Below are 25,579 nucleotides of genomic sequence, written 5' to 3' on the forward strand. Positions count from 1 at the left end.
TATTAATATGGTATGATCTACAAAATATCCGAATACTGGAAAATAAAAATATATATCTAGCTTCATTTGCTACAGCAAGGACTGAAGATAGAATACGTATATGGATGTACACATTGCGATAGAATTATGACACCAAGATATACGCCACCAAGGACATTGTGTGTGTATGGATATGGTAAGAAGCCATTAAAAAAAAGTTTAGCAAGTAAGAACAAGTTATTCAAGACAAAAATAGTTGCAGGCTGCTCTATTGGAGCAAGAACCCGCGCAAGCGTAATGCTGGTTTAATCTAAAACAAGGAAACTATTAGTAGTAGCTGACGAACAAGTAGGGCAAGGAAGATGAGATTATCAACATTGCTGAACAACGTACACTGAAATATGGAGACGACAAGTCATAAAAAAAACGGCCATCCTAGTGTGACGCTTTCTGGGTTAGGCCGAGAAACTTTCCGAATGATCATGGTAGACTGAACAAATTGTGGAAGCAAAATGAACTAAACACTCGAGTCAGGTTTTTTAATTACTACACACCAGGGATGTGACAATTATGCAGTTTTTCAAATTAATGTCTGGTGTCAGTGTTAGTACAACGATTGCTTCTGGAGCGTCAATATATTTCTATGGCTCAGAACGCTTGTTTTTATACATCAACCTACTAGACCAATGACCACAATCGGGTTCATTGGACCGACCCTCTACTTTCTACCCTTTCTTTTGTCTGATGATAAATCGTATCTAAGTGTATTAGTTAAGTAATTTTTTACTCTTTAATAATGATAATTGTCATAAAAATACGAAATTTACCCGTGAGTGAGTTCGGTGTCGAAACAAAATTGCGAAAATTTCTATCTTGTGTCAAGTTTTTGTTTTTCAACCAGCAAAAGTTTCACCGACTTGTTCAGGAGCAGAAAGCGGTGTGACAGAAACCAGTCACCTCTCTACTCGGCTACAGTAGTTGGATCTTGTATAGTCTTATTAATCATAATAAACTTTAAGAGTTTCTTTGTCATTCTTTACTTTCATGTATCAACGATACCAGTTTTGTTTAGCTAAATAATGTGTTCGGTACATTTACCTCGTTCGCCGTTCGTCAGTGCGTTTTCTTACCAAGATAGTGAAGTATACAAGAATGTATTATTATTATTATTATTATTATTATTATTATTATTATGGATGATAAAAATGCCTCTTTTAAAGATGGCGACACCAGCTCCGAAACGGCGACCTCTCTCTAACGGCAACAATAACAATTGAACATCATTTGTTGGTATCACAGGCATCATGGCAGACGTCTTGGACATCGAAAACGCCGAAGAATTCGAAGTCGATGAGGATGGCGACCGTAAGTATGCGTATTTTACGTCTTTAACGCCACAGAGAGGTACATTAATTGTTAGTGATTGTATTCCTGCATTAACTGGACGTATGTCAGTCGTGAATGTCTTTAAATAAGTGTCGCTTTTCACTGTGTGTCAAAAGACAGCTGTATAGTGATCGTGTTTGCGATCGAAAGGAGAGTTAATTAACGTATTTAATACTTTAATATTTTAATTAATAGCCAAATACGGGTTCTATATACTTCTCCGCAGTTGCTTGTCAAAGTACAGGGTGGAACTAGTTTATAGGAAGCCTATAATTACACGGTCTTACTGTAGTACACTAGCCATATGTGCGAATGAAATGAGAATTAATTAACTTATTTAATACCGTATTATTTTCCAGTACAGGAATTATACACTTTCACATCAGCATGAGTTATATTTTCACCTAAACACGACTGGAATGCGAAGGTTATTTGGGCGATGGGTCACGTAGGTCAAGCACCTTTAGCCTATTTCGGACAGTTGGGGGCCCAGAGGGGTGGTGACCCCTGGCCAGTTTAGGGTGTTTGAGTTAGGCCAGCCCTAGTAGGTTAGGCTGTGACGGGATATTAGTATTCGATGAAGTAGCTACCAAAATGAACGTCATTAAAATACAAAACACACACACACACTCTCTCTCTCTCTCTCTCTCTCTCTCTCTCTCTCTCTCTCTCTCTCTCTCTCTCTCTCTCTCTCTCAGGAAGACCAAAGTTTTTCACTTTAATCTCCGGTTTTCGATGATCACTTTCATTTTTGTTTTGAGTGTTTTGTCTACATGGAAAATAGTGTCATAATGAAGGTGCGAAGGGCAATAGTGAATTTAGTGAATCTTTATGCATTACGCTTAGGTGGATCCACACTATTTACTACTCTGTTGTAGGGTGAATTTACCCTTATGCCAAACACCTCCCTACTTTCCCCACATACACTGATAGGTTATTTTACACAGGAGGTGATGCGTCAATGCACACACTCTTACTACGGTGACTTAATACTGTCTGATGTAGCTGCAGCCACGAGAAGCTCAGTGTGGCCTTCCTCTCATGGATGATGCCTCAGCAGCTTCAAGTAGGGCTACAGCCCACAGAGGAGAGTAAGACATAGTTTAGGGGCAAAGAGAGGAAACACAAGCACGTTCCTACCTCCCATAGGAGGAAGAGAAAAGTCTTTGAGGAGTTCGAGCGAGCACTTTCCCCTGGCTCGGGGAGGCAACAGTGTTACTTTCACTGTAGTAGGGCTGACATTGGTCTCACCAACCAGCTTTACTTGCTGGTTCCATGAATGGGATTGCTCTGGTCAGCAAATTCAGACTGTGCTGGTAGTACTGATCACTTGCCGTTGTCACACAAGCCAGCATACCAGTGTGCTTAGCCTGTGCTTTTGCCAAAGCTGGCAGGGTTGAGTCACTGTGTTACTTCGCTCACTTTGTTCACTTTGTTTGGTTTATGTACAGCCCTGCACAGGGCCTTTGAATGTTTTCAAAACAAGGTGCTTCTTCTATTTTATAATCGTCTTTCAGCGTTTTCTCGTCAGTATCGTAGCTCCTGCAGAATAGGAGAGTCTTTAGTTCTTTTTTAAATTAGCTTTCTTCTTGTATGCTCCTCACATCAGGTGGTATTTTGTTGTATAGTCTTGGTGCACAGTGTACAGATGCTGTCTCGCCTGAATCTAGATTATGATCATTTATAAAATTTCTAATAGTGTTAGTTTTATTTCCTACCGACTGTATGTTTATTAAATTGCACAGACCCCTATTGTTTTTCACCTTTAACATATATTCTTTATATACTGTGTACTTGTTGCCATCATATGTTCTATATTTAGTATCACTATGGCCTTTCTTTACACAATTTTTACACTTGAAGACATTGCTAGGACATTCATTTAATTTGTGATTTTCACCACATCTAGGGCAAGCTCAGTTACTTCTTCAGTTTGTTGCGCTATGACAGATTCCTGACATTTATGGCATTGATAGGGCATGTAACAGTTGTATACTTTGCAACAGCTATACAGTGTACACAATGTCACCTCTGTCATAGATATCCTTTCGTATTTGTGGTGTGCATTTGATGATATAGTGTATTTATATTTGTTATCTTTGACTATTATTTCCTTTACAATTTTCAGGTCGTCATTTTCATTCTGAAAATGACGTATAGAAAAATCCATGGATTTTTCTATACAATGTTATCAACAATGTCGTCTTCATCCTTCGCGACATAGACTACTTTTATTTTTGGTTTAAGTTTACCCTTTTCATTTACTGATATATTGCTGATTTCCTGAATCTCCATCTTTGCCTTCTCTAAGTTTTATCTGTCTGGAAATCTTACAAATAAGTGTCCATCTCTTGTTATTTTAACCTGTTCAACTGAGCCGTTATTTTACTCATAATTTGTCTCTTTTCATTAGCTGTTGTGCTCTCTTCGTTTGTAGAGTTGACCAGAAGCACTTTTTTTGTCTTTAGTGATTCAGCATAAGTTTTGTTTATTGTTTGTCATGATCTTTACATCTTTATCAACATTGTCAATTTTTTTTTGGATTTCATCTATCTTGATCACAACATCACTAGTTTTCTGAGCTGAATCCTGAATCAACTTTGTTAATATCTCTGTGTTTTCTTTTATTTCTTCAAGTTCATCTTCAATGTGGTTTTTTGTGTGTTCTTTGTTCAGGCCCCTAGCAATTGTTACACATGTACAGTATGTTGTCACTCCAAAGTATGGGTGTGTATCTGACCTAACTACCTGAACATCCATAGTGGAACCATGCATCACACATTTCACACAAGTTCCTTCATCATCAACTTCCCAACTGCACCCTTCTCCAGTATTTTCTTTAGTGCTCCATCTTTACGTGCTGCTTCGACAATTATGAGATAATGTTCGTATGATAGTTTGATATTTCCTATACTTGATTTAATTTCTACAGTATTTTTCTCTTTTTCCTTCCTCTTCTTTTTATTCACTTTGAACATCGCGCAAGTCAGGCACTTTTACACAGAGCACTTCACTTACACGTCCTACCCGCACGAAAGCTATGCAGTACCTCCAGGTATAATTGCCTTCCAACTGATCCTTCTAACCTTAAGAGAGGGTTCTGCACCCACTCTCGAACCAGGGGGGCCTACCATTCTGGCATCCCTATGACAGAGTGAGTAGGAGGTAACAGAAATCATTGCTTGTTTCTGCAAATGGTGACATGACATTTCTGGATGGGTTACAAAATCCAGTATGTTGGTGGAGATGACATCCAACCTAATGACCCCCTTCATAAAAGGCAATAGTTTGTATTCACATAGGAAGAAATGGCAAATTTTTAAAGTGATTTGTATTTTTCCTAGGTATACAGAGCACATTTTTGTTGACCTCACCTCAACCAACCTGCTTTGCTCCAAAGATAGAAGGAAAAAGTACTTGGTTATGGCAGGTGACTGAGGTGTGTTCCCTGTTCACCCTTGTAACCACTAGTTAACCCATCTCATTACAAAGTTCACTGGCTATTTCCAGCTTGCGTTAAAGAATACTCTTATATAAAAGGCCATGCTTTGTATACCTAGAAAGAATGCAAATTACTGTACACTATTTTAGAAAAAAAAAATATCATTTTTAGGAATTAATATACATTATGGTGTTATAATTTTTTTTTTTTTAGAGGGTCTTGTTAGACTCAAAGAAAGAGCAAAGAAGCGCAAGGGCCGTGGCTTTGGTGGAGATGAACGAGACCGGCAGGAGATCCTCTATGAAGGAATGGAGATTGAAGGCGATGATGAGCCAGGACCTCAGAGATGTTAGTAACAAGCCATTACTATTAAATAGGTCATCTATTTTGAAGTCAGAAATGCACATGAAATTTTGGTTAATGTGAGAGAATACAGTACATTTTTGAAATATGTGAAATACAATAATTTTTTTTCTTTCCTTGGTAACAGCTGTAGAAGGTTGGATTTTGTTTGTGACTGGTGTTCATGAGGAGGCCCAGGAAGATGATATACAAGACAAATTTTCCGAATATGGGGAAATAAAAAATGTGCACTTGAATCTTGACCGACGAACTGGATTTTTGAAGGTTAGTTTTTTTTTTTTTTTTTTTTTTTTTTTTTTTACATTTTTTGTTGTGCAAGAAAAATTTTTTTTTTTTTTTTTACATTTTTTGTTGTGCAAGAACATATTGAATATTACAATAGTCTTTTCTTTTATGATGGGCATAATATTTTGCTTTAGCCATAGTATTTGTTAAAATTTATAAGGTGGCCATTAGATTAAGTAATAAAATATTAGGCAAAAGTTCCATTAGGATGACCAAATACATATTGTTATTAATTAGTATTCTTTTAGTGTACTATTACAACAGCTCTTGTTAGAAAAGCTTGTGATTTTTTTTTTTTTTTTTTTTTTTTTTTTGAAAAGCATTATTCACTTTGGTTATAAGTTACTCAATGTTATGATTCCTAGGTATTGCCATAAATTTCAGCCAACAAGTCAGCTTCTGGATTTGAATCTTACACCAATAACTGACAATATCTTGTAATCTGTGTATATTCAAATCTTAACTCATATTTCTTTTTTTTAAGGGATATGCTCTAGTGGAATTTGAGACCTTTAAAGAAGCACAGGCAGCTCTAGATGGTTTAAATGGCTCGCTTATCCTAGGACAGACTATTACAGTTGAATGGTGCTTTGTTAAAGGACCGAGAAAGTAAGTAGTAGATATTTAACAAAGTGCAAGCCATTCCCTTTCTAGAACCTTTTACCTCTTAACAACTGACGAAGAATTTTGTAAGATGACAGTTTTGCTCTTATAGGCGAATGAGAAATTCCTGTCAATTTGGGTATAATATACAGTACAGTAACTCCATTTGTACCCACCTACGTTAGTTTTAAACATTGGTCAGTATTTTATAGGTTCTCGTCTATATTTTACCCTATTTTTGCAAAGGTTTTGCATCCTTTTGACTTTTTTTTTTATATATATATTCATTGAAGCCTTTTGTCAATTGTGTCACTATTATCGAGTTGACACCAATGCCTGTGTTGCCTGTCATAAGTTTCAAGGTTAATCTTACAGGCCAGTAAAAACCTGTTTATTTCTTCACAGATTTGCCCGTATTGGGGTCTGTTTACATAAAACAATGCACTGGATCTTTATTAAAGAAGAAGATTCTTTTACAGTTTGCTTCCCTGAAGAGTCACGATTTGATACATACAGTAGAAAACAGCTTAAGGTTTAGGTTTAGAAGACACCTAATCTTTCATATACAAATATACAACTGACTTTTTTTTTTTTAAGTAATTGTGTTTTGGAAGAATTGGTGAAGTAGATTTCACCTTATTCATTTTAGGAGTTACATTTTCTTAATAGAACCTGTACTAATACTTCAGACGTGTATAGGTTGTGTATGGTTAGGCGGCTGCTTGTGCTTTGTATGAATACTCGGCTTTTCAGTAAAACCACTTTTCTGTAGGTACTTACCCTTACCTTACTTTTAAAAGTCCGCCTTTTATCCACTGGATTGACGGAAAAGCTTCAAGCTGAGGAAAGTGGGCAAGCATAGATCACTCCCTACTTGATGGACCCTGTAGGGGGGTAGTGCTGTCAGTGCACCTCACACTGTGCACTGTAGGCATTACTTAAGGTTACTTGCAGTGTCCCTTCGACCCTAGCTACAACCCCTTTCATTCCTTTTACAGTACCTCTGTTCATATTCTCTTTCCTCCATCTTTCTTTATATTCCATTCCCATAGAAAAATGATAAGCATTTTAGTGAATTCTTAGTTGCTAGTCACTTTTAAGTACCATCCTGATAGGTTTGTTAGAATAAAGTGTATTTAGTATGTGCATACTAAACCTAAAGATTTCATTAATCTGTTAAATAGTTAAGTGAGTTTTATTAGACTTGACCAGTAATAGATATACCAGTTTCTTGGTTTTGGAAGTTTATAAATATTGAACCTTTGTGTGATTCTAGAGTCAGTAGATTATACACATTTCTACTGCAATTTACAAAGTACTTTTTTGAATGACTTGAGAGAAGTTTTTCAGGAGTATGATTGAACTTAGCAGCTATGTATAGAATATCATTTTTAGAAATATTTTAAATGATGTCAGCTGTTTGTAATAAGTTGAATTTTTTCGTTTCAGGAATAAAAAAGAAAGGAGGCGACGCTGAAATTAGGTGTCTTAGAGTAAATGAGTGGTGTACAACAGTTTTTACAGATTTAGCAAGTTACTCGTTACAGAAGTATTTCAGTGCATCTTTTTCATTCCGCAAATGCCTTTTTCATAAATAGCCAAGAGATCTGTTCAACAGAGTCCTTTTCTACTTTCTGTTTCGTTGGTATGTAGTAATTCGAGCCTGTTTTATCCTTTTCATTCATAAGGCATAGTTATCCTTCTTTACTAATAGATTTCAAAATTGTTAAATACAAAGTATTTAACTTGTATCTGAACAATTCTTAGGGACCTGGATTTTTGTAATTCAAATAAAAACATTCTTTACAGCTTATTTTCATAACCTGTGCGCTCATATTAGTTCATTAGTAAGCTTGAATGAGGAGAAGAACAAGCTGTAGTAGTATGTATGGGCCAGGCTTTGAAAGGTACGAAAGTGAGTGTGTGTAATTGGAAAAGCCTAAATTTGTCATGCTGAGTTTGGGAAGCATGAAAGAATGGTGGTGCTAGGTGATTTAAATGCAAAGCCAGGTGTAGAAGACATCACTGTGGGAAGAGATGGCATTCCTTTTGGAAATGAGTAGACTGTTTTTTGGAAATGTGTTTGGAATGGAGTCTGAAAGTTGGAAATATATGGTTTCCACTTATTATTGTGCTATTCTTAGGCTAGAGATAATGAAGAAGAAAACTGATTACGTCATGTACTAGTAGAGGGTAGATGGCAGTGTGTGGTGATAGATGTGTTGAGAGTGTTTGGATGGAGGTATTACATATCATTAATTTGATTGAAGGAAATGTTAAGGTAGAAGATGTTAAGTTGAATTAAACGGGAAAATGTAGCTAAGGTAATTTAGTGCAATTTATGAGGAGAAAATTCAAAAAAAAAAAAAAAAATTTTTGGAGGTCGGAAAATGGATTGCAGAATGGCTGATGTTTTGCTGTTTGGAGATGATAAAGAGAAACTGCAGAGACTGGTATTGTACGAGATTATATTTTCACTGTATAAGTATTTAGAGACAGTAGTTATGTATATGTCGTTGGAAACAGTTACATGTAATCATTTGTGAGTAAATATATTAATTGATGGTAGAAGGAGGAAAAAAAAGGTGTCACAATATGGGTGGTGGAGCAAGAAAAGAAGCAGAATGTATGTAAAAGACCGGGAAGAAGTTTGTCTATGGAAGCAAAGGTTGGAGTATAAGAAAGGATTGTTGAACCAACTCGTCCTTCATGGAATTGAAGTCTGGATATTAATTACAGTACATAAGACAGAGAAAGGGTTGAGTTGATATTGATTTGTATATGTTGTCCTATGAAGAACAACAAGGATGGGAAATGTTGAGATACGCTGTAGTACAAACGTTAGTGTTGATCAGTATTGTTTTGACATGGTTCATTTATTTGGAAAGAATGGCAGATGAAATACTAGTAAAACTAGGAAGCGTTGAGTAGAGTGGAAGAGGTATTGGGAAGGAGGGTCTCAACATCCAGGAAGTACGAGTGGTTTGCCAGAAAGTGAATGGTGGTTTGCATGTATAAAGGGAGTACCCTTGATGAACCTTATTTACTGTTGGAGTGACCAGATAGATTATGAAATTTAGGGTTAATGTTAAAATCTCTTGTGTGAGATTCATCCATGATTCTGTAGTTAAAACTGTGTTATCTTTTCTTGGGACCCACTTCGTTAAGGGAAAGGTTTAATGTACAACCGAAATTTAATCTTCATTTTGTTCCTACAGGAATACAAACCATAACAGTTCCTCGTTGGATGGGTCAGTACTGTTCTCGGCTAGCACTTTGCTGGCCCACGTTCGAGTCTCTGATCAGCCAGAGAAGAATTAGAGGAATTTATTTCTGGTGATAGAAGTTCATTTTTCATTGTAATGTGGTTCGGATTCCACAATAAGCTGTAGGTCACGTTGCTAGGTAACCAACTGGTTCTTAGCCACGTAAAATAAAATCTAATCCTTCGGGCCAGCCCTAGGAGAGCTGTTAATCAGCTCAGTGGTCTGGTTAAACTAAGTTATACTTACTTACTTACTTACTTACCCTTTCGTGTTGGAATATTCCTTAGCAGGAAGTGGAATTTGGTGCAAATGGGTAACCCTGTAGTCACCTGACATTATCAAGCATTTTTCTTCAACTACAGTAAAGGTAAAACTTCTTGTTGCGCTCTGACTGACTTTAACTTGAAACTTCTTTCGTAGTCCTTATTGCTTGTATGGGGTTTGTGTTTTTTTTTGTTCAGCCTGGATTTGAACAACAAAAGGTATGAAGGACGCAAATGCTTTAAGTTCATGGTGTCAGTGTAACAGAGTTGGTTGTTCTACATTGGTGCTGGGAGCCGCCTGGCTGGTATCTGAAGTAGAGAAGTTCTTCAGCGTTGGAGGAAGGCCAAAAGATGTTCACCAGTTCCTTCAAATAGGATTACCCAATCTTTGCTACTGCCAAATGCTTTTGCTTCCTTCCTCCAAGACTGTCCTTTCTCTCTTTGTTCATCCTCTGCTTCATCATAACTTATCATGGTATACTATCAAAAGACATACTTTGAGTTATTGACTGCTACATCTCATGTTAATGCTAAGTCACTTTCCAAATCTGGAAGATTTTTGTCGGATAAAAGTACCTTGCTTTACATGACATTAGGAGCCCTTGTTCCTGACTCATACTAGTCTCCAAATTCTCTACTGGGTCTCACAGGCATATGCTATCGCTGTGAGACATTCAGTACCTTGTCATTCTGCATAAATAACAATTCAAGCATACATATTTATGATTGATGGGGTCATGATGAAACTGTTTTACATGTTAATAATGTTCCCTAATAGACTCATCAGTTATGTTGAGGAAACCTTCCTTAAAGCATCGTGAATCTTCCTGCCTCATATACAGTTTACAGAAAAATTAGGGAGTCTTGGGTTACCAAGACAACTTAGGATCTGGGTAACAAGTGCTTTGTGAGATTACCTTCTGTCTGACAGATGTGGGACCCTGAACCTGGAAACAGAAAACAAATACACATTTATGACTGAACTGTATTAAAACATTTTTTTTTTTGTAACAAAAATGTTTTCTACTGTTGATATCCATATATATTGACATTAGTATGTTTGTTTACTACTGAAATAGGAGTGTGTGTGGAGAGAGGCTGACCATTGTTTCCTCATTATGACTGAAAACTCTAGGAAATCTTATTCTAAATTCACAGGAGTCTGGTTATCAAGGAAGTCCCCCCACACGAGTATCTGCTAAATGTTTCTTATAACTTCATTTTAGAAATGGTTAGGGTAAACAGACTGCACATGGGCTTCATCACCTGACTTCATGGCTCTTTTTGAGGTAGACATTGTGATTCTGATTCAAACCTTTAATTGATGCTAGACAATCATATGACTCAACTGCAAGTAACCACTTCCTTTTCCATTCCCCCCTCACAGCTACACAGTGATGATGTTAGAACAGACGGCAGTTCAGGGTACTGTATGTCGAGATAGTCAAATCTTAATCATCAGGTAAGTCGTTTATGTGCAACTGTAAAGGTCACTTTTTTTTGTAGTGCAAGTAATACTACATAAAAAAGGGATTTTGACAAAGGAAAAATCTATTTCTGGAGAGGGGACCGTGTCACCTGGTGAAAAAGTCCATTCAGCACTTTATTTCTAGGTAATTCCGTTTGCTAGATACCAGAGAAAGCTAAATGAAATGCTGGAGTTACTACTCCCAGAGCGAGCTCCATTAGATGGAGTCGTGTATGGAAAAGGGTGAACTATAAAAACACGGAACCTTATCCTGTAGAGATCCCAAAGTCAAAAGTCCCACAGAGAGGTGCCGTTATAAACCCATGCACCACTCGCGGACAGTACACAAATCACCACAGCATTCCATGAAAGCATCACCCCACCAGAATGATGTTTACTATGGGGGGACACAACACATGACAGAGGTGGGGTCACCAGGTGACATGGTCCCCTCTCCAGAAATAGATTTTTCCTTTGTCAAAATCCCTTTTCTGGATCGGGTCCTGTCAGTAGTGAAAAAGTTAACAGAGAAATAAATATCATTCTTAAACTGTAAGAGATAACAAAATGTAATGGGAACAGAAGACCAAAGGTCCACCAAAAATTTTTTAATTGCTAGCAATAACACAACAATAATGTACAAAATGAAACTGATGGGAGTTTAAAATTAACATGACAATATAAAAATATACTTAAACAAAATAACTATACAAAAATTGAAAACATTATAACATAAATGTGTCAATTAGACAAATATACAGATAACACGGTCAGGTTAGAAAGTCAAGGCACGCCTGACTGAAATGACTGTAAGGGGATAACTGAGGCAGTGGAGAAAGAATCAGAAAGGAAACCAGAGGGAAGGACAACGGTCCCTGCCGCGACTGCTGAGAATTTAAGAGCTTCTATGATTTCAAACAGTGACGTTTGAAAACCAGGGTGACTTTCCAACCAGTGTATTTGGTAAGATCCGTGAAATTCATGTAATGGAAGTAGTTAATGGAGGGGCCCACAGCTCTAATATCATGAACTCTTGGGACTGAGTCAGGATTAGCCTGCTTGATAAAGTAAAGGATTTGTTGTCTAATAGCAGACATAGAGATATACCCCCCCTTCCTGATAAAGATATGGTTTTGTGCTGTGTTCATCTTGAGCTTCCTTCAGACTTCCATCCAAGTAGGTCTGGGTCTTCCAACTCTCCTGGTGCCCGAAGGAGCCCAGCTGACAGTCATGTTCTGTTCTCCCAGGTGTTGTGTGAAGGACATGTCCAAACCAACATTTCTCATCATTTACTCGTGTGCATGTGGAACTTCCAATATTTCCCTTACAGTATTCCTAACTATATAAAACCATGACATTTACCACTATTGAGAGGGTGCTGCCAGAAGGTTAGAAACTTCAAGTTTCTCATCAAATCCTTAGGGGCAGTTTACTGTGTTATCTATTTATTTATATATATATACTGTATATATAATTATGTGATGGTGTGGCTCTGGTTGAAGAATGTCAAGGGTAAGAACTTCTAGCTTTCAAACATGGTCTCCCCACAAGTGCTCAGGGCTACACTTCTCCCAGACTCTATAGTAAGTACGATGAATATTTTTGATGGTTGATCTAGTATGTCTGCTATGGTTTCCACAGTACTCAGGGACTTTGTGAAACTATTGAACTCTTATTTGTTCTTTTTTGCCAGTAAAACCTGTAATGGATGTCTGTGAAGGCCAGTAAAACCTTTAATGGATGTCTGTGAAGGTTTAGTTTCAGATCCCCGTGGACTCTAGGTTATTTTCACTTTCAACACTGATATATTATGAAAAAATTAAAATATATTCTGATAATCACTGCTTTATTACTTTTAAGGTTGTGAACTAAACAAAGGCTATGTACTATTTCAGGATCCACCGAGGATTTTGAGTAATATCACTAGATATATTGCTTTACACTTTACAGTAAAACCGCATGTTCACGAGGGATGCATCGCAACACCCCGCAGATAGCTAAAAATCCGTGATTACTTAAAACCCCTCTTAAAAACTCTTGGAACTGCCTATTCTGATAGTTTAAACACAAGAAAAACCCTCTAAAAATGCTTATACCGGAGTATTTTAATATTTTATCACAGAAAGTGCATTTAGTCATGAAAATATGAAAATACGTTCCACAGAGAATCCACGAATACGTGAGTCTTCAAATCTTCAGAACACACAAGATTATCATAGACTTCAATAATAAAATACAAATAAAAAATAAGCAAAGAACACAAACAGAAAGCAATGATAAAATGGGGGGAAAAATTATTACTGATAAATTACAGTTCACTGTAAAATGTTACGCATGAACAAGACAGTTGAATAAAAAAAAAAAATGCAAAAGAAATTAATGAACTCTAAGAACAATACCCACACCCATACATGGCAAGCCTGGAATTAACTCACTATTAGGTCTACATGTAGTTAGAGCTTAATATACAAGTTTATATTATTTCATAAGATGAAAGCTATTCACATAGAAACTACAAAAGTACAAAATACAGTATAAATCTTCAAGTTCACATGGATGGAGGTACAGTATTAACAAGGAATGTCATGGACACAAAATACTTTTGTTTTCTTGCTATAATATCCTGTACTGGTACAATGCCTGTCTTCAACATACAAAATTTAATACTTGTCTTTTTATGAACACCAAGTCTACTTTACTTGCTTACAGTTAAGTTAGTTAAGTTGCTGGTTGGTACAATCATAAAAAGAGCATAATTTCATTTCCAAGACACAAAAAATGCTGTGACGGTTCTCAGCCTCGCCGAGTTCTGTTTTGTGGACGACTTCACCTAGTTTAGGTACACAAGTAGCATCTGTCCATGGCATGCCATCACTAAATTCAGTCTGTCCATACACTATCCAAAGGTCGGGATCTTCAAAATGAGGATGTGGATCAATTTGAAGTTTGACTGTTGTGTTTCTGTGTATATTGTGGTTATCATAACCTTGCAGACGGATGTTACTCCCATTGGCAAGGCCAGTTGCTGACTTGTTGGTGTCAATGCTGATCTTTAATAAGACTAGGTCACCACACATACTGGCATTTTGATAGAGTATATAGTCTTTCCCAAGTGTGATACTGTGTTCGTATCCCTGTCTGTCTTTACTGGCAGGCATGTATCCTTGAGGAGTGGGATTGTTAACCGGTGGTGTTGTAGGAGCTGCTTCTGGCCGGATGGTGGTGGTCTCAGGTGGGTCTCCTTTGTTATTAACTAAATATAATGTCATTAGTGGTAGTGTTATGATGAGAGCAAGTGTAATGAGTGTCCACCATTTTTTAGCAGTTCCCAGCACCCGGTGTAGTATACCCGTATGACTAGTTTCTGAGGTTTCCTCTACATTCTCTGAATGCAGAGGCATAAGGGGCAGGCAAGTGTTTTTTCCCATTGATGGAGCCCAGGAACTTCCAGCAGGACCTGAAAACAGATGAGATATTTTGTCATAGAAGCTAAACTAAAAAGAGACATTACAGCATAAGTTAACTGACTTATATGACAGTTTTGGTTATGGTATTTACAGTACACATGTTATTATCATTATTATTAACATTCAGAAGATGAACTCTATTCGTATGGAACAAGCCCACAGGGGCCACTGACTTTAAATTCAAGCTTCCAAAGAGTATGGGGTCATCAGGACGAAGTAAGAGAAGGTAAAGAGAAATACAGAAAGAAGAAATCTCACTTATTAAAAAGGAAAAATAAATTAATAAATAGATAAAAATGTATTAAAACGCAAGAATAGCATTAGGGTAATAATACATTGCATCTTCGCTTGAACTTTTGTATTCCAAATTGCACATTTTCAGGGAGACTGTTCCACAATCCAACAGTGTGAGGAATAAAGGACCTCTGGAACCAAGAAATTCTACAGCAAGGCACATTTACTGCATACTGGTGCTGCTGTTCAGCAAATCTAGTTGCTCTCGGCAGGAAAAGGCAAATGTGAAATATCTCTTAAAATACAACTTATGAGAAACTGACAAACGCGACCATCCATTGATGGTCCAAGTCATAACTGCTAATATTAGGAAACAGAAACCTACCACTATGAACAATTGTATCTAAAAGAGGTCCACAACAGAGAACGGTATTCTAGTAAAGGAAGCACAAATGACCTAAAACAGGATGCACTGATTTTATCTGTGGGAGAGGTGGGTCCGCTGGAAGCCCTGCAAGACTTCCCGCACGCGGGCAAGGTAAACTTATTCCTCTGCTTGCTAGCTTTGGGAGAAAAAGGGAGGAGGCCAACAGCACTCGATGACAAAGACAACGACAGCGGCTTTCTTCTCCTCTTCAACTTCTTGCCGAGGGCACTTTCGACAGCAGAGTATGGAGGAGAAGGACGTCGCAGAGATGAAGTAGATGGCAACACTTGGGGGCACATTACCAAAGGAATGTGCAGTCTCACCAAAATTGAAGGATACACAGAACTCAAGAGTATACCAACCACATTGATCTGTAAAATTCGTCTTAGGCTAGGATTCCATTAACGCATTTGCAGTGTGCCTTTGCGTTAAATAAGGCTTGAAACCAGACAGCTGTGTTTCCATATGTTCAGCACAGCTGTGGTTACATTCTTGGCGTCAGTATGGCAGCTCCCAGTGCATTATGATGCTATCTTTATGAACAAGATGAATCATTGTTAATCATCTTGCTATTATACAAGAAGCTGCCTCATTTTTCATGGTGATACAGAATGTTCTTGCAGCTGAAGAGAAATAAACTACTCTAGGTAATAACATTATTTTATCTTTGTTTTCCACATACGGATACATCATTTGTTATCGTAGCTAGTAAGTCTATTCTACAGGCTGCTGTAATGAAAACTATTGATTATGTAGTCTAGACTAGTTTTGACTACATACAGAGGCTGTTGTAGCCTATCTTGTAGTCACGGTACTGTCAGTCCTGATTATAATGACAGAATATGGAGAGTAGGCCTCTATACATAACAAATTAAATTAGTGCCCTAATGGGTGTTTTGTCTCTCATTTTATATTTATACAGTACAGTAAAACAAAATCCTTGAAAACATAAAATGATAACTCAGTGCATTACCTAAGCAGACTAATGACTATCACTTGTGGGTAAGCTTAGATATAAGGACAGGCTCATGCTTTGTTAAGCATTGGTTAAAGTTGATTGGGCCAAAGTTATAATAGTAAGCAAACTAGAAAAAAATCACATCCTATATTTTCAGGTTGGTTTCTTACATCTGCATATTTGGAAAAAGTGTGTTACTTTGTGGACTGTGATAAACTGGGAATATCTTAAGATTAGCTCATCTCTCAAACAAAACGACTGGAAAAGACAAGAAACGTGTTTGGTATACAAATCAACAAATATTACTTTAGTTAAAGAATTACCTGATTTTATCAACCTATTTCTTATCATTTGTATATTGTGTGCCTGAATGATACCATCCAAACCCTCCCATCCCATTATACCACCAATGCTCTTCCATGTGTTATTGACCATCTTTATTTCCTTGTAGGAGGGAAATTTCCAGTTATAGCGCCACTTGTTGGCGCAAGTTCAGTTAATTTTTCCATGACTGAAAAATTGTATTCTTATGATAAAATAAAATTTTACATGTACTTACCCAGTAATTACTTAGCTAAGAGTTTCTACTCGAACAGCAGCTTAAATTTTGAAATTCGCGGTAGCGATTCTTTTGTTTTGTGTAGGTGACAAGACCCTGCCCACTTTCAGGGTAAGAGAGAGGAACAACTAAGCGAATAGATCAATTTGTTTATGCAAGAAAAGTCCATGAGCGGAAAGGAGAGTGGGCCCCATCCGTAATTACTGGGTAAGTATATATAAAACTTTATCATAAAATTATCATTTTTATATAAGTAACTTATCCAGTAATTACTTAGCTGATTCCACATTGAAAGGTGGGGAATCATGGACAGTAAAATAACAATCCACACATGAAAAGTTAATGACCTAAAATAGGCTAAAACTGAGACAATGTTTCTTGTTTCCTTACCTGGTGTGAGAGCTGCGCAGATAATTACTGCCTCTGGTTGATGCTCATCTCGACCTGTAGAGACGTGACGGTATAGTCAGAGTTGTCTCTATGGAAGTGGGATATTCTGCAGCAGAGTGCTCTGAAGGCTGACAGAATATACAGCAGGAACTTTGTGACGAAGGAGAATAAACAAAGGTCAACAAAGCTTATATCGTTGCCCCTGCCAAGGGTGCAGTACCAAAAAACAACAAAAAACCAGCAGTAGAATCACCTGCACCATAAAAATTAACATGACCACTACCCAACACTAAAAAACTGGTGGGCACTCCACTGTTGTACCCTTCAGGCTTCCCCAAAACTCAACACCACGAACAAGGCGAAGAGCTAAATACATAGGAAGGGGTACTTCCTGCACTTCCTCACCCGTCACTATGCCAGCCATGGTCATCGGTCCTAGGGTACTGCAGTTTTTGTAAATAGTTTCCACGTCCCTCAGATAGTGCACTGCAAACACCGACTTGCTTCTCCAATACGTTGCTTGAAGAATGGAGGATAAGGAAAGATTGTGCTTGAAAGCTACTGATGTAGCAACTGCCCTAACATCATGAGCTCTAACTTTCATGACTTTAAAGTCATTTTCCTCCACTTGGGAGTGAGATTCAATAATAAGATCCCCAAAAAAGAAGGAAATGGCATTCTAGATGAAGGTCTAGAGGGATTTTTGACTGAGCACCACAGATTAGAAAACTTGCCCTCTAATTTTCTCGGTTCAGTGCAGGTAGTACCTGAGGGCTCTAACCAGGCAAAGCACCCTTTCTTCCTCTTCTGTGCCTAAAATATCAGATAGGCTCTTAATGGTGAAAGAACGAGGCCAAGGGTGTGAAGGGTTCTCGTTCTTCACCAAAAACTTTAATAGGAAGGAACAGACTGCGTCTCCTTCTGTCAATTGCTTGAATTTCACTTACTCTCTTCGCAGTGGCCAGCGCTACTAGAAAAATAGTCTTCTTAGTTAAATCCCTCAGAGAGGAAGAGCACATGGGTTCGAAGCTGTCACCTGATAACCACTTAAGCACCACATCTAGATTCCAAGTGAAATTCTCTCCTTTCTAGATCTGGTGGTGTTGAATGACTTAATTAGGTCTGAAATAACCTGATTAGCAGAAATGTCGAGGCCTCTGTGATGGAAAACAGAGCTAAGCATTGCTCTGTAGCCTTTTATGGTGGAAGAAGACCTTCCTAGAGAAGTCCTCAAGTAAAGAAGAAAATCTGCTATTTGAGGGATAGATGTCTAAGAAGATGACACTCCGCTTTTTCTGCACCAGGTCCTAAAAACTTCCACTTTGCCTGGTAGAGCTTGTTGGAAGAGGCACGTCTACATTTGGCAGTGGCCTCCACTGCCAATCACGAAAAACCTTTCACTCGGACAAGTCTATTGACAGTCGAAAGCCTTCCCTTATCATTCCGATCATTCCGAAGGGTTGAAAAGCATAAAGGCCCAGATTCAACCAATCTTGAATCATCGCATCTGTTGCCCATGTGAGAGGGTCCAGAACAGGGGAGCAGAATTGAGGTAGACGGTGATTCCAAGACATTGCAAATAAGTCTAGGGTCAGTTGTCACACATAATCTCCAAAGGTTGGAGCAAACCCGATTGTCTAACGTCCATTCCGTCAGAAGGATTTGATTCCGGCAGCTTAGTTTGTCCGCCAGGACATTGCATTTGGCTTGGATAAACCTTGTGACTACTGTAATTAGGTTTGGTTCTGGTCTGCCCAACACAACAGATCTCTTGCTATCTCGCACAGAGAGAATGAGTGCGTTCCCCCTTGATGTCTTATGTAGGGCCAGGCTGTGGTGTTGTCTGCATGTACTGCAATCATCTTGTTGCAGACTTCTGTTGCAAAATAACTGAGACCCAGGTGAACCGCTTTTAATTCTCATAGGTTGATGTGAGGCTGTTTCTCCTTCGGGGACCAAATTCCCGAGATTTCTCGGTTCCCAAGGAGCGCTCCTCAACCCGGATCCGACGCATCGAAGTAGTAGTCTAGGTCGGGGGTCACTGGGAGAAGAGATTTCCCCTCCGTCAATCTTTCCTCTGACTTCCACCAACGCAAGTCCTCCTTTATCTCTGCTGTGATAAGAAAAGAAGTGAAGATCTTGATGTACCTTCCGTTCCCAGCAGGCTCTCGGGTAAAACTGTAGTGGCCTCATGTGCAGTCTCCCCAGTCTTACAAACTGCTCCAGTGAGGCCAGTGTGCCTAAAAGACTCATCCACTGAGTTGCTGTGCACAAATGAAGGGCGACAAACAAGTCAGTATACATTCAATTCTATGCAATTTACCTTTTGGCCCAGGTAAGAGAATGAGGGGTAGTAAGAGGTGGGCCTTTTATGTAAAGACCTCAGGTTTGTATTTTAGGAAAAATACAAATTACTTTAAAAATCTGTCATTTGTTCCTACATGAACACCAACCCTCAGTCTTTCCATATGGGAGACTTACTTTTGGAGGGGGGATTCGGAGTACATCTCTGAACTGACTAGTAGTTTGGCTCACCTGGGTACTCGCTTTCTGGTCATGAAGGAGCAAAGTAATGGGACAATATCTCTGACCTACTGAACAAGAGAGATGTTCAATTGTCAGACTTCTGGGCATTTTGAATTAAATGAATGTACTAGCCTTGATTCAAAAGGGTTTGGATGAACCCTCATGTCGGAGACTATAAAGCTAAGAATAACCAACTGGTTTGCTCACACTGTCCCTCTCTCCCCTTGCTAGAGAAGGAAGGAGTTACATCTACTAATCCAAATAGTTAGATTATAGATAGGGTACTCAGTCATCTAGATCACCTGCATGCACACCAGTCCCACTGGGAGATGAAGGAAGACAGGAGAAAGGGAGCAGGCCAGTCCCACACACACCTTCTCCTAGCAGCCACACACCTTTGGTGAGACACAACCTGTCCCTCAAGAGCTGGGTGAACTAAATGACTTGTTGAGAATCCACCATAGGATCCAAGGAAAAGGAGTCCAAGGACCTATGGGCAACGTCCCAAGGTAACAGATGAATGTGATCTGCACCATTACATTCCACCCTAGTACTCGACCAACAGGTTCTTCCTGGATGCGATGGACAGACCGATGTCCCTGGCCTTGAAGGATCTGGTCTGAAACGTACTGATGTTCACTAAGAAGTTGCAGATATGCTTATTTGATTATCTCAAGTCGTTAGCATTGGGTCGAAAGTCTAGTTTTTATGGAGGCAACATAGACGTCATACTGTCAATTGGCACCACAGGACCAAGGAAGTGGAACGATCCATCTCACTGAACACTTTCGAAACATGCAGAATGACAAAAGGCGCAAGTTTCCAGATGTAAATAGATACTAAAGATGTTTTACTTTATTCAAAAGGGCAAGAAGACAGAACAGAACAGCGCCAACTTCACAAAGTCAAGAAAGAAAGACTATGATCAAGCTTCTTCAGAGGTTGAACAAATCCGGAAGTCAGGGTGCCAAGATCAACTATCCTTATCTCCTGACTTCAGAAATGAATGTTGTAATGACATCATCTTGCTTGGGATGTATGGTTGGCCACTGCACTGAATGCTCTTCTGTCTGCTCATGCACTTGCACTGCAGTAGAGCAGATGAAAGGACACTAGGGACATTTTGTTGACCATGGCACTATCGTGGTGTCGTTGCTATCACACCGAGGAGTGTCTATCACGGATCTTAACTCTTGAAAGTCTAAAAAAAACTGTACTTAAGTCCCATGAAAGGAAGTGTAGGAGACTGCCACCCTGGTCAACATTCCTAAGAATGAAAAGTCTCTGGAGGAGGTTAGTATAACCATGGCACTACCTTGGTGTTGTTGCTATCAAAGGAGTGCCTATTTGGACACTGAGACTCCTGAAACTTATTATGATCCACATAATACTCTCCAGTTACTGCATACATCTCCCACTCCTTACCAGAGGAGTGTAACTACATTAAATCAAAAGAAATGGAGCTCCTAGACACTGCTTCTTGACAGATATCGGAACTTAGTTTGGAGGTATTGTTGATTTCCCGGCGAATCAAGCAAAACAACAGGAAGAAGCAAGCACAAGACTTGAATCATGGATGAGAAACTGAACTTGTTTGTCATACATCCATCATCCTGAAGTGTGTCTGGTTGACCGCTGTGCTGAGTGTGCCGCTGTGCTGAGTACACTACTGCAAACCCTGTGCACCTGCACCATCAATTGAGGAGATGATAGGACACTAGCCGCTGCCCCCCCCCCCTCTTGTTGATTAAGGAACTACCATGGTACAGTTCCTTAACAACCCTGCGGAACGCCTATTCTCGGATCCTGAGGCTTGGAGATCTAAGATGATCCAGGTTATTGATAGGTGTGGAGTAGGTCAAGCTAGGCTAGGCTACGCTAGGTTTAATTTGGGCTAGGCTGTACAGAGCAGGATATGCTCAAATGCTCAACAGTGAAGTCAAGAAGTATCACTTAGATACAAATGCAATGCAGGAGACAAGATGGACTGGAAATGGTGAGAGTAAGATAGATGGTTATAGTCTTACATAGTGGCAGAGATGACGGTGTCCACAGGGGTGGCGTGGGCATTTGTCTGACAGATAAAGTGTATAGAGTGGTTGAAAGCTTTATGCCAGTAAGTGAAAGATTAGCAAAAATCAGAGTACAGAGTAAATGGTTTAAACTGTCAGTAATAGTAGCATATTCCCCCACAGAAGACAGTCATGATGATGATGAGAAAGATGATTTTTACGAAAAGCTCCAAGAGGTTTTAGGACAAACACCAAAGCATGATGTAATAGTAGTACCAGTATTGGGTGACTTGAATGCTAAGATTGGACATGAAGTGGATGTAAAGAGCCCAGCGATTGGAAGACATTGTGCCCATGAGGTTAATAGTGAGAGGGGAATAAAGCTTACTTCTTTTGCCAATTCCTTTGGGATGGCTGTAGGTGGCACAATATTTCCCCATAATGAAATTCACAAGCACACATGGAATCATCTGATGGAATTACAAGAAATCAAACTGATCACATACTTATACAACAAATTCAGATGTTCAATGATGGACGTACGTAGTTTTAGAGGAGCTGATTGTGATTCAGACCATAACTTAGTGACTGCCAGAGTCAAGATCAAGTTGAATATGAAAAGGAACAGTAGGAATGAAAGGAGAGAAAAATTTGACACTGATAAGCTCAAAGATGAGACATGTAGGATGGAATACCAAATAGAAATTAGAAACGGATTTGATGGTTTACAACTGCTAAATGAGGATGAAGAAACAGGACTCCAAGAAAAATGTGTAGACAGAACAAACTGTTAAAGAAGCAGCTGAGGAAACCAAGGGGGACATGGAGAGCACACGTAGCAAACACTGGTTTGATGATGACTGCAGAACGGCAGATGAAAGGAAACGAACAAGAATAGAATTCTTGCTGAACAGGAATAATCAGGCACTAGGAGAGAACGAGACTAGCCTGTAGTTGAAAACAAATCAGGAATCCGAAAAAATCCATGTTGACACACTGCAGGCTAACTACCTTAGTTCAGGGAGTCGAAGGTTAATATTTGGTTAGGAACAATCAAGAATCAACAGTTGAATGATTGATTGATTGTGGATTATCTGGCGTCACAACTACCAAGGTCATTGACGCCGAAATCAGTGTTCGAATGGGCTATGAATGATGAAACGAGATTTCTTCCTACCTGAAAAATGTTGACGTGTCTGGCTGCACACAACAGGCTAATACAACCTGAACAACCCTTTTAAATCTCTGGTCGAGTTGGCAAACTAAGCTCACCGCAGACCGTAGGAGACTCAGACTGCCTACTTACCCTAGACGTATCAGGTAAGGCCAACTCTGTATTTTGCCTTAAATCATGGCCTAGCCTAACCTTCTCTGCATTAAGGCAGTTTAGCATACATCAAACTGCCTTAATGTGAAAAAGGGTAATTCTAAGCTGTAGTTCCGCGGTGAGCTAGACTATGGCAAGTGACGTTTTCCTATGTTATTTTTCTTGCTTAACAAGAATTTAAAGTAATATTTTGTCGGCAGGCTGTAACTAAACTGGGTAGAGCTAAGTAGTAGCTCCGCGGCGGCGATTTCCTTCAAACTTGACTTTTTCTACAGTTTTTTGGTTGCTAATTATGGATTTACCTTAAATTTTTATCGCACGAATGTAATTAACCTGTATTTAACCCCTGAAATCCACCCAACAAGGGGTTTCCATACACGATCTTCACAAGACAGAGCACGGATACATCTGTTTGGAACGGTTCATATCCCGCCCGCCAAGTGCAATAACTTGTTAACGTATGGGTACCCACACCCCCCGGGGCCAGTACTAAACACAGCGAAGGGACATTTCATTTGGCCGACAACAAACAAATGGCGCGGAGCTAATACTTAGAATTACCCTAAACTGTAATTGCCCTTTGAAGACTACACGATACCAGCGAGGTAGATCTAAGCTGGCATTCTGCAGCGAGCCCCCCCACCCCCCTCCACAGCTAATACGGCTAAACTGCAACCACGAAACACCCCTAGGGTACGTTAGGTTGGTATTTTTAGGGGTGTTTACTGGTCGGTATCGTGTAGCCTTCGAAGGTCAATTACAGTTTAGTTACGCCACCCTACAAAATATTACTTTAAATTCTTGTAAAGCAAGTTAAAATAACATAGGAAAACGTCAGTTGCCATAGTCTAGCTCACAGCGGAACTACGGCTTAGAATTACCTAAATAAGGTTAGGCTAGGCCAGGATTTAAGGCAAAATACACATTTTACCATACACTTTAGTTCACCCGATATGTCAACGTTAAGTAGGCAGTCCGAGTCTCCTACAGCATGTCTACCTAACCTCAGAGGCGCCCGTTACTCTATTATGCGGTTGCTTATTCAATTGCCACATGGAGATTGACTCAAACGTGCCTGTGAAAGCAACACTGTACATTTCCCCATATATTTTTTCTGTACACGAAAATGCGACCATGTTATGACGGGAATCTAGCCTTTCTTCAGTGCATATCGGCAGTAGTAGTAGTAGTAACTGACAGATGACTCTTTGAAACTGCTCCCTCACTCTATTTCTCCTTTGCTTGTGTTTGTATAAGAATAAAAAACCACAAAGTCCGAGCTAAACTCATTCCTGTTTCTACAAAACGAACACAAGGACAAAAATCTTTTGAATGAAATCACCCTTAGCCACAGTTTTTCAGTCGACAGAACGTTTGTTTTCTTTTTTAGTTCTGATTAAATAACGCGTACTTTATGCTGCAGAAAAATGTTTTAGTTCTGAGTGAAAAATTATTCTTTAAGTTAAAGTAAGGGGAATTTGTTTTCTAAGTTGAAGCAAATATTTTTAAGTTTACATACTGTAGTAAGCAGAGTTTGGTTAAGACCAAATAAAAAGATTAAGAGAAGGCAATGCTCACCTACAGAAAGCTTAAGGGCACTGTGGAGTCGTCTTGGAGCTTCTTAACCTCTTTTATTCAGAACCCCAAATCCTGCAAAGAGAACAAGAAATCTCATGCTTAGGACATCTACAGTATATTCTTTCACCCTTTCAGAAATAGTAAGAGACATACAAACCAAACACCACAAAACAGAGAAAAACTTGAAAATGCACAATGGCAAAACTTACCAACCAGAAGTCGAGTTATTTTTTAATCGAAGGCAGCAGAAATTAACTGATTTTTAGACTTGGAGAACCCGCTACCTGTCACCTCGTTTCTGTTACTTGTGTAACTTTAAAGTAAATTTTAAGTTATATTCACTAATATTGGAACACAGGAAAGAATTTTAACTAAAGGTTGAACATATCAAATGGGTAATTATATAAGAGACAAATGAAAAGTCAAAGGATAAAAGTATAACTTTCGACTTGCCGACGGTCCGCTCACAAGCTACCGCCTTGCCGGAAACGCTAAACGACAGATCTTGGCCAGTATAGTCGGCTGCAGGGTTCCCAGATGTATCAGACCAAATTATCAAAATTAAAAAATTATCGTTTTGATGAGCATTATCGTACACATTTCTCGTATTTCACCTTCAAAAACACAAAACAAAACAAGAGTTCAGCAGGGTACAGACTGGAAGAATCATTTTCCAAGAAAGTCGAGGCAAAAGGGATAACCAAGAAGTGTATGGCCCCAGGAGACAGTGACTGACCTATTGGATTAAAAAGGGGTAGAAGATAATGGATATAGGCCTTTCAACCCAGATAAGTGCATTTGGCAGCGTGGGGACAATGCCCTAAATCGCCAAGAAGGAACCGATAGACTTTAGGAAGAACTAAAACAAGTTGAAACAATCTGAATCGCCGCTAATTCTTCCTAATTCCAGACTCACACGTCTTCATTAAAAGTCTGAAACTGGCAAGACGTAGCCACGCGGTGGGCAGGTCTTATAGGATTAATGTCTTTGGATGTTTTGATTGCCGGTGCCGACTCAGGCCCTGCCCACGTCACCCTCTCAGAGT

General features: G+C 39.0%; 1 protein-coding gene and 1 long non-coding RNA gene across 2 annotated transcripts; one reads left to right on the forward strand and one right to left on the reverse strand.

The window, feature by feature from the left end:
• The first annotated feature begins 1,199 nt into the window (after window positions 1-1,199).
• tsu (40S ribosomal protein S12 homolog tsunagi) lies at window positions 1,200-7,864 on the forward strand. Its single transcript, XM_067132567.1, has 5 exons — window positions 1,200-1,344; window positions 5,021-5,155; window positions 5,298-5,434; window positions 5,940-6,064; window positions 7,508-7,864. Exons 1-5 carry the CDS (start codon window positions 1,284-1,286, stop codon window positions 7,533-7,535), a joined length of 486 nt encoding a protein of 161 aa, XP_066988668.1. The 5' UTR covers window positions 1,200-1,283; the 3' UTR covers window positions 7,536-7,864.
• Window positions 7,865-12,507: 4,643 nt separating this feature from the next.
• On the reverse strand, window positions 12,508-25,017 carry LOC136855485 (uncharacterized). Its single transcript, XR_010858045.1, has 3 exons — window positions 24,743-25,017; window positions 24,534-24,605; window positions 12,508-14,512 (listed from the first exon to the last, which is right to left on the reverse strand). It is a non-coding gene; the product is annotated as an uncharacterized lncRNA (long non-coding RNA).
• Window positions 25,018-25,579: the final 562 nt, after the last annotated feature.

The sequence above is a fragment of the Macrobrachium rosenbergii genome, chromosome 31 (genome assembly GCF_040412425.1).
Source record: "Macrobrachium rosenbergii isolate ZJJX-2024 chromosome 31, ASM4041242v1, whole genome shotgun sequence".
In the NCBI taxonomy this organism is placed as follows: Eukaryota; Metazoa; Arthropoda; class Malacostraca; order Decapoda; family Palaemonidae; genus Macrobrachium; species Macrobrachium rosenbergii.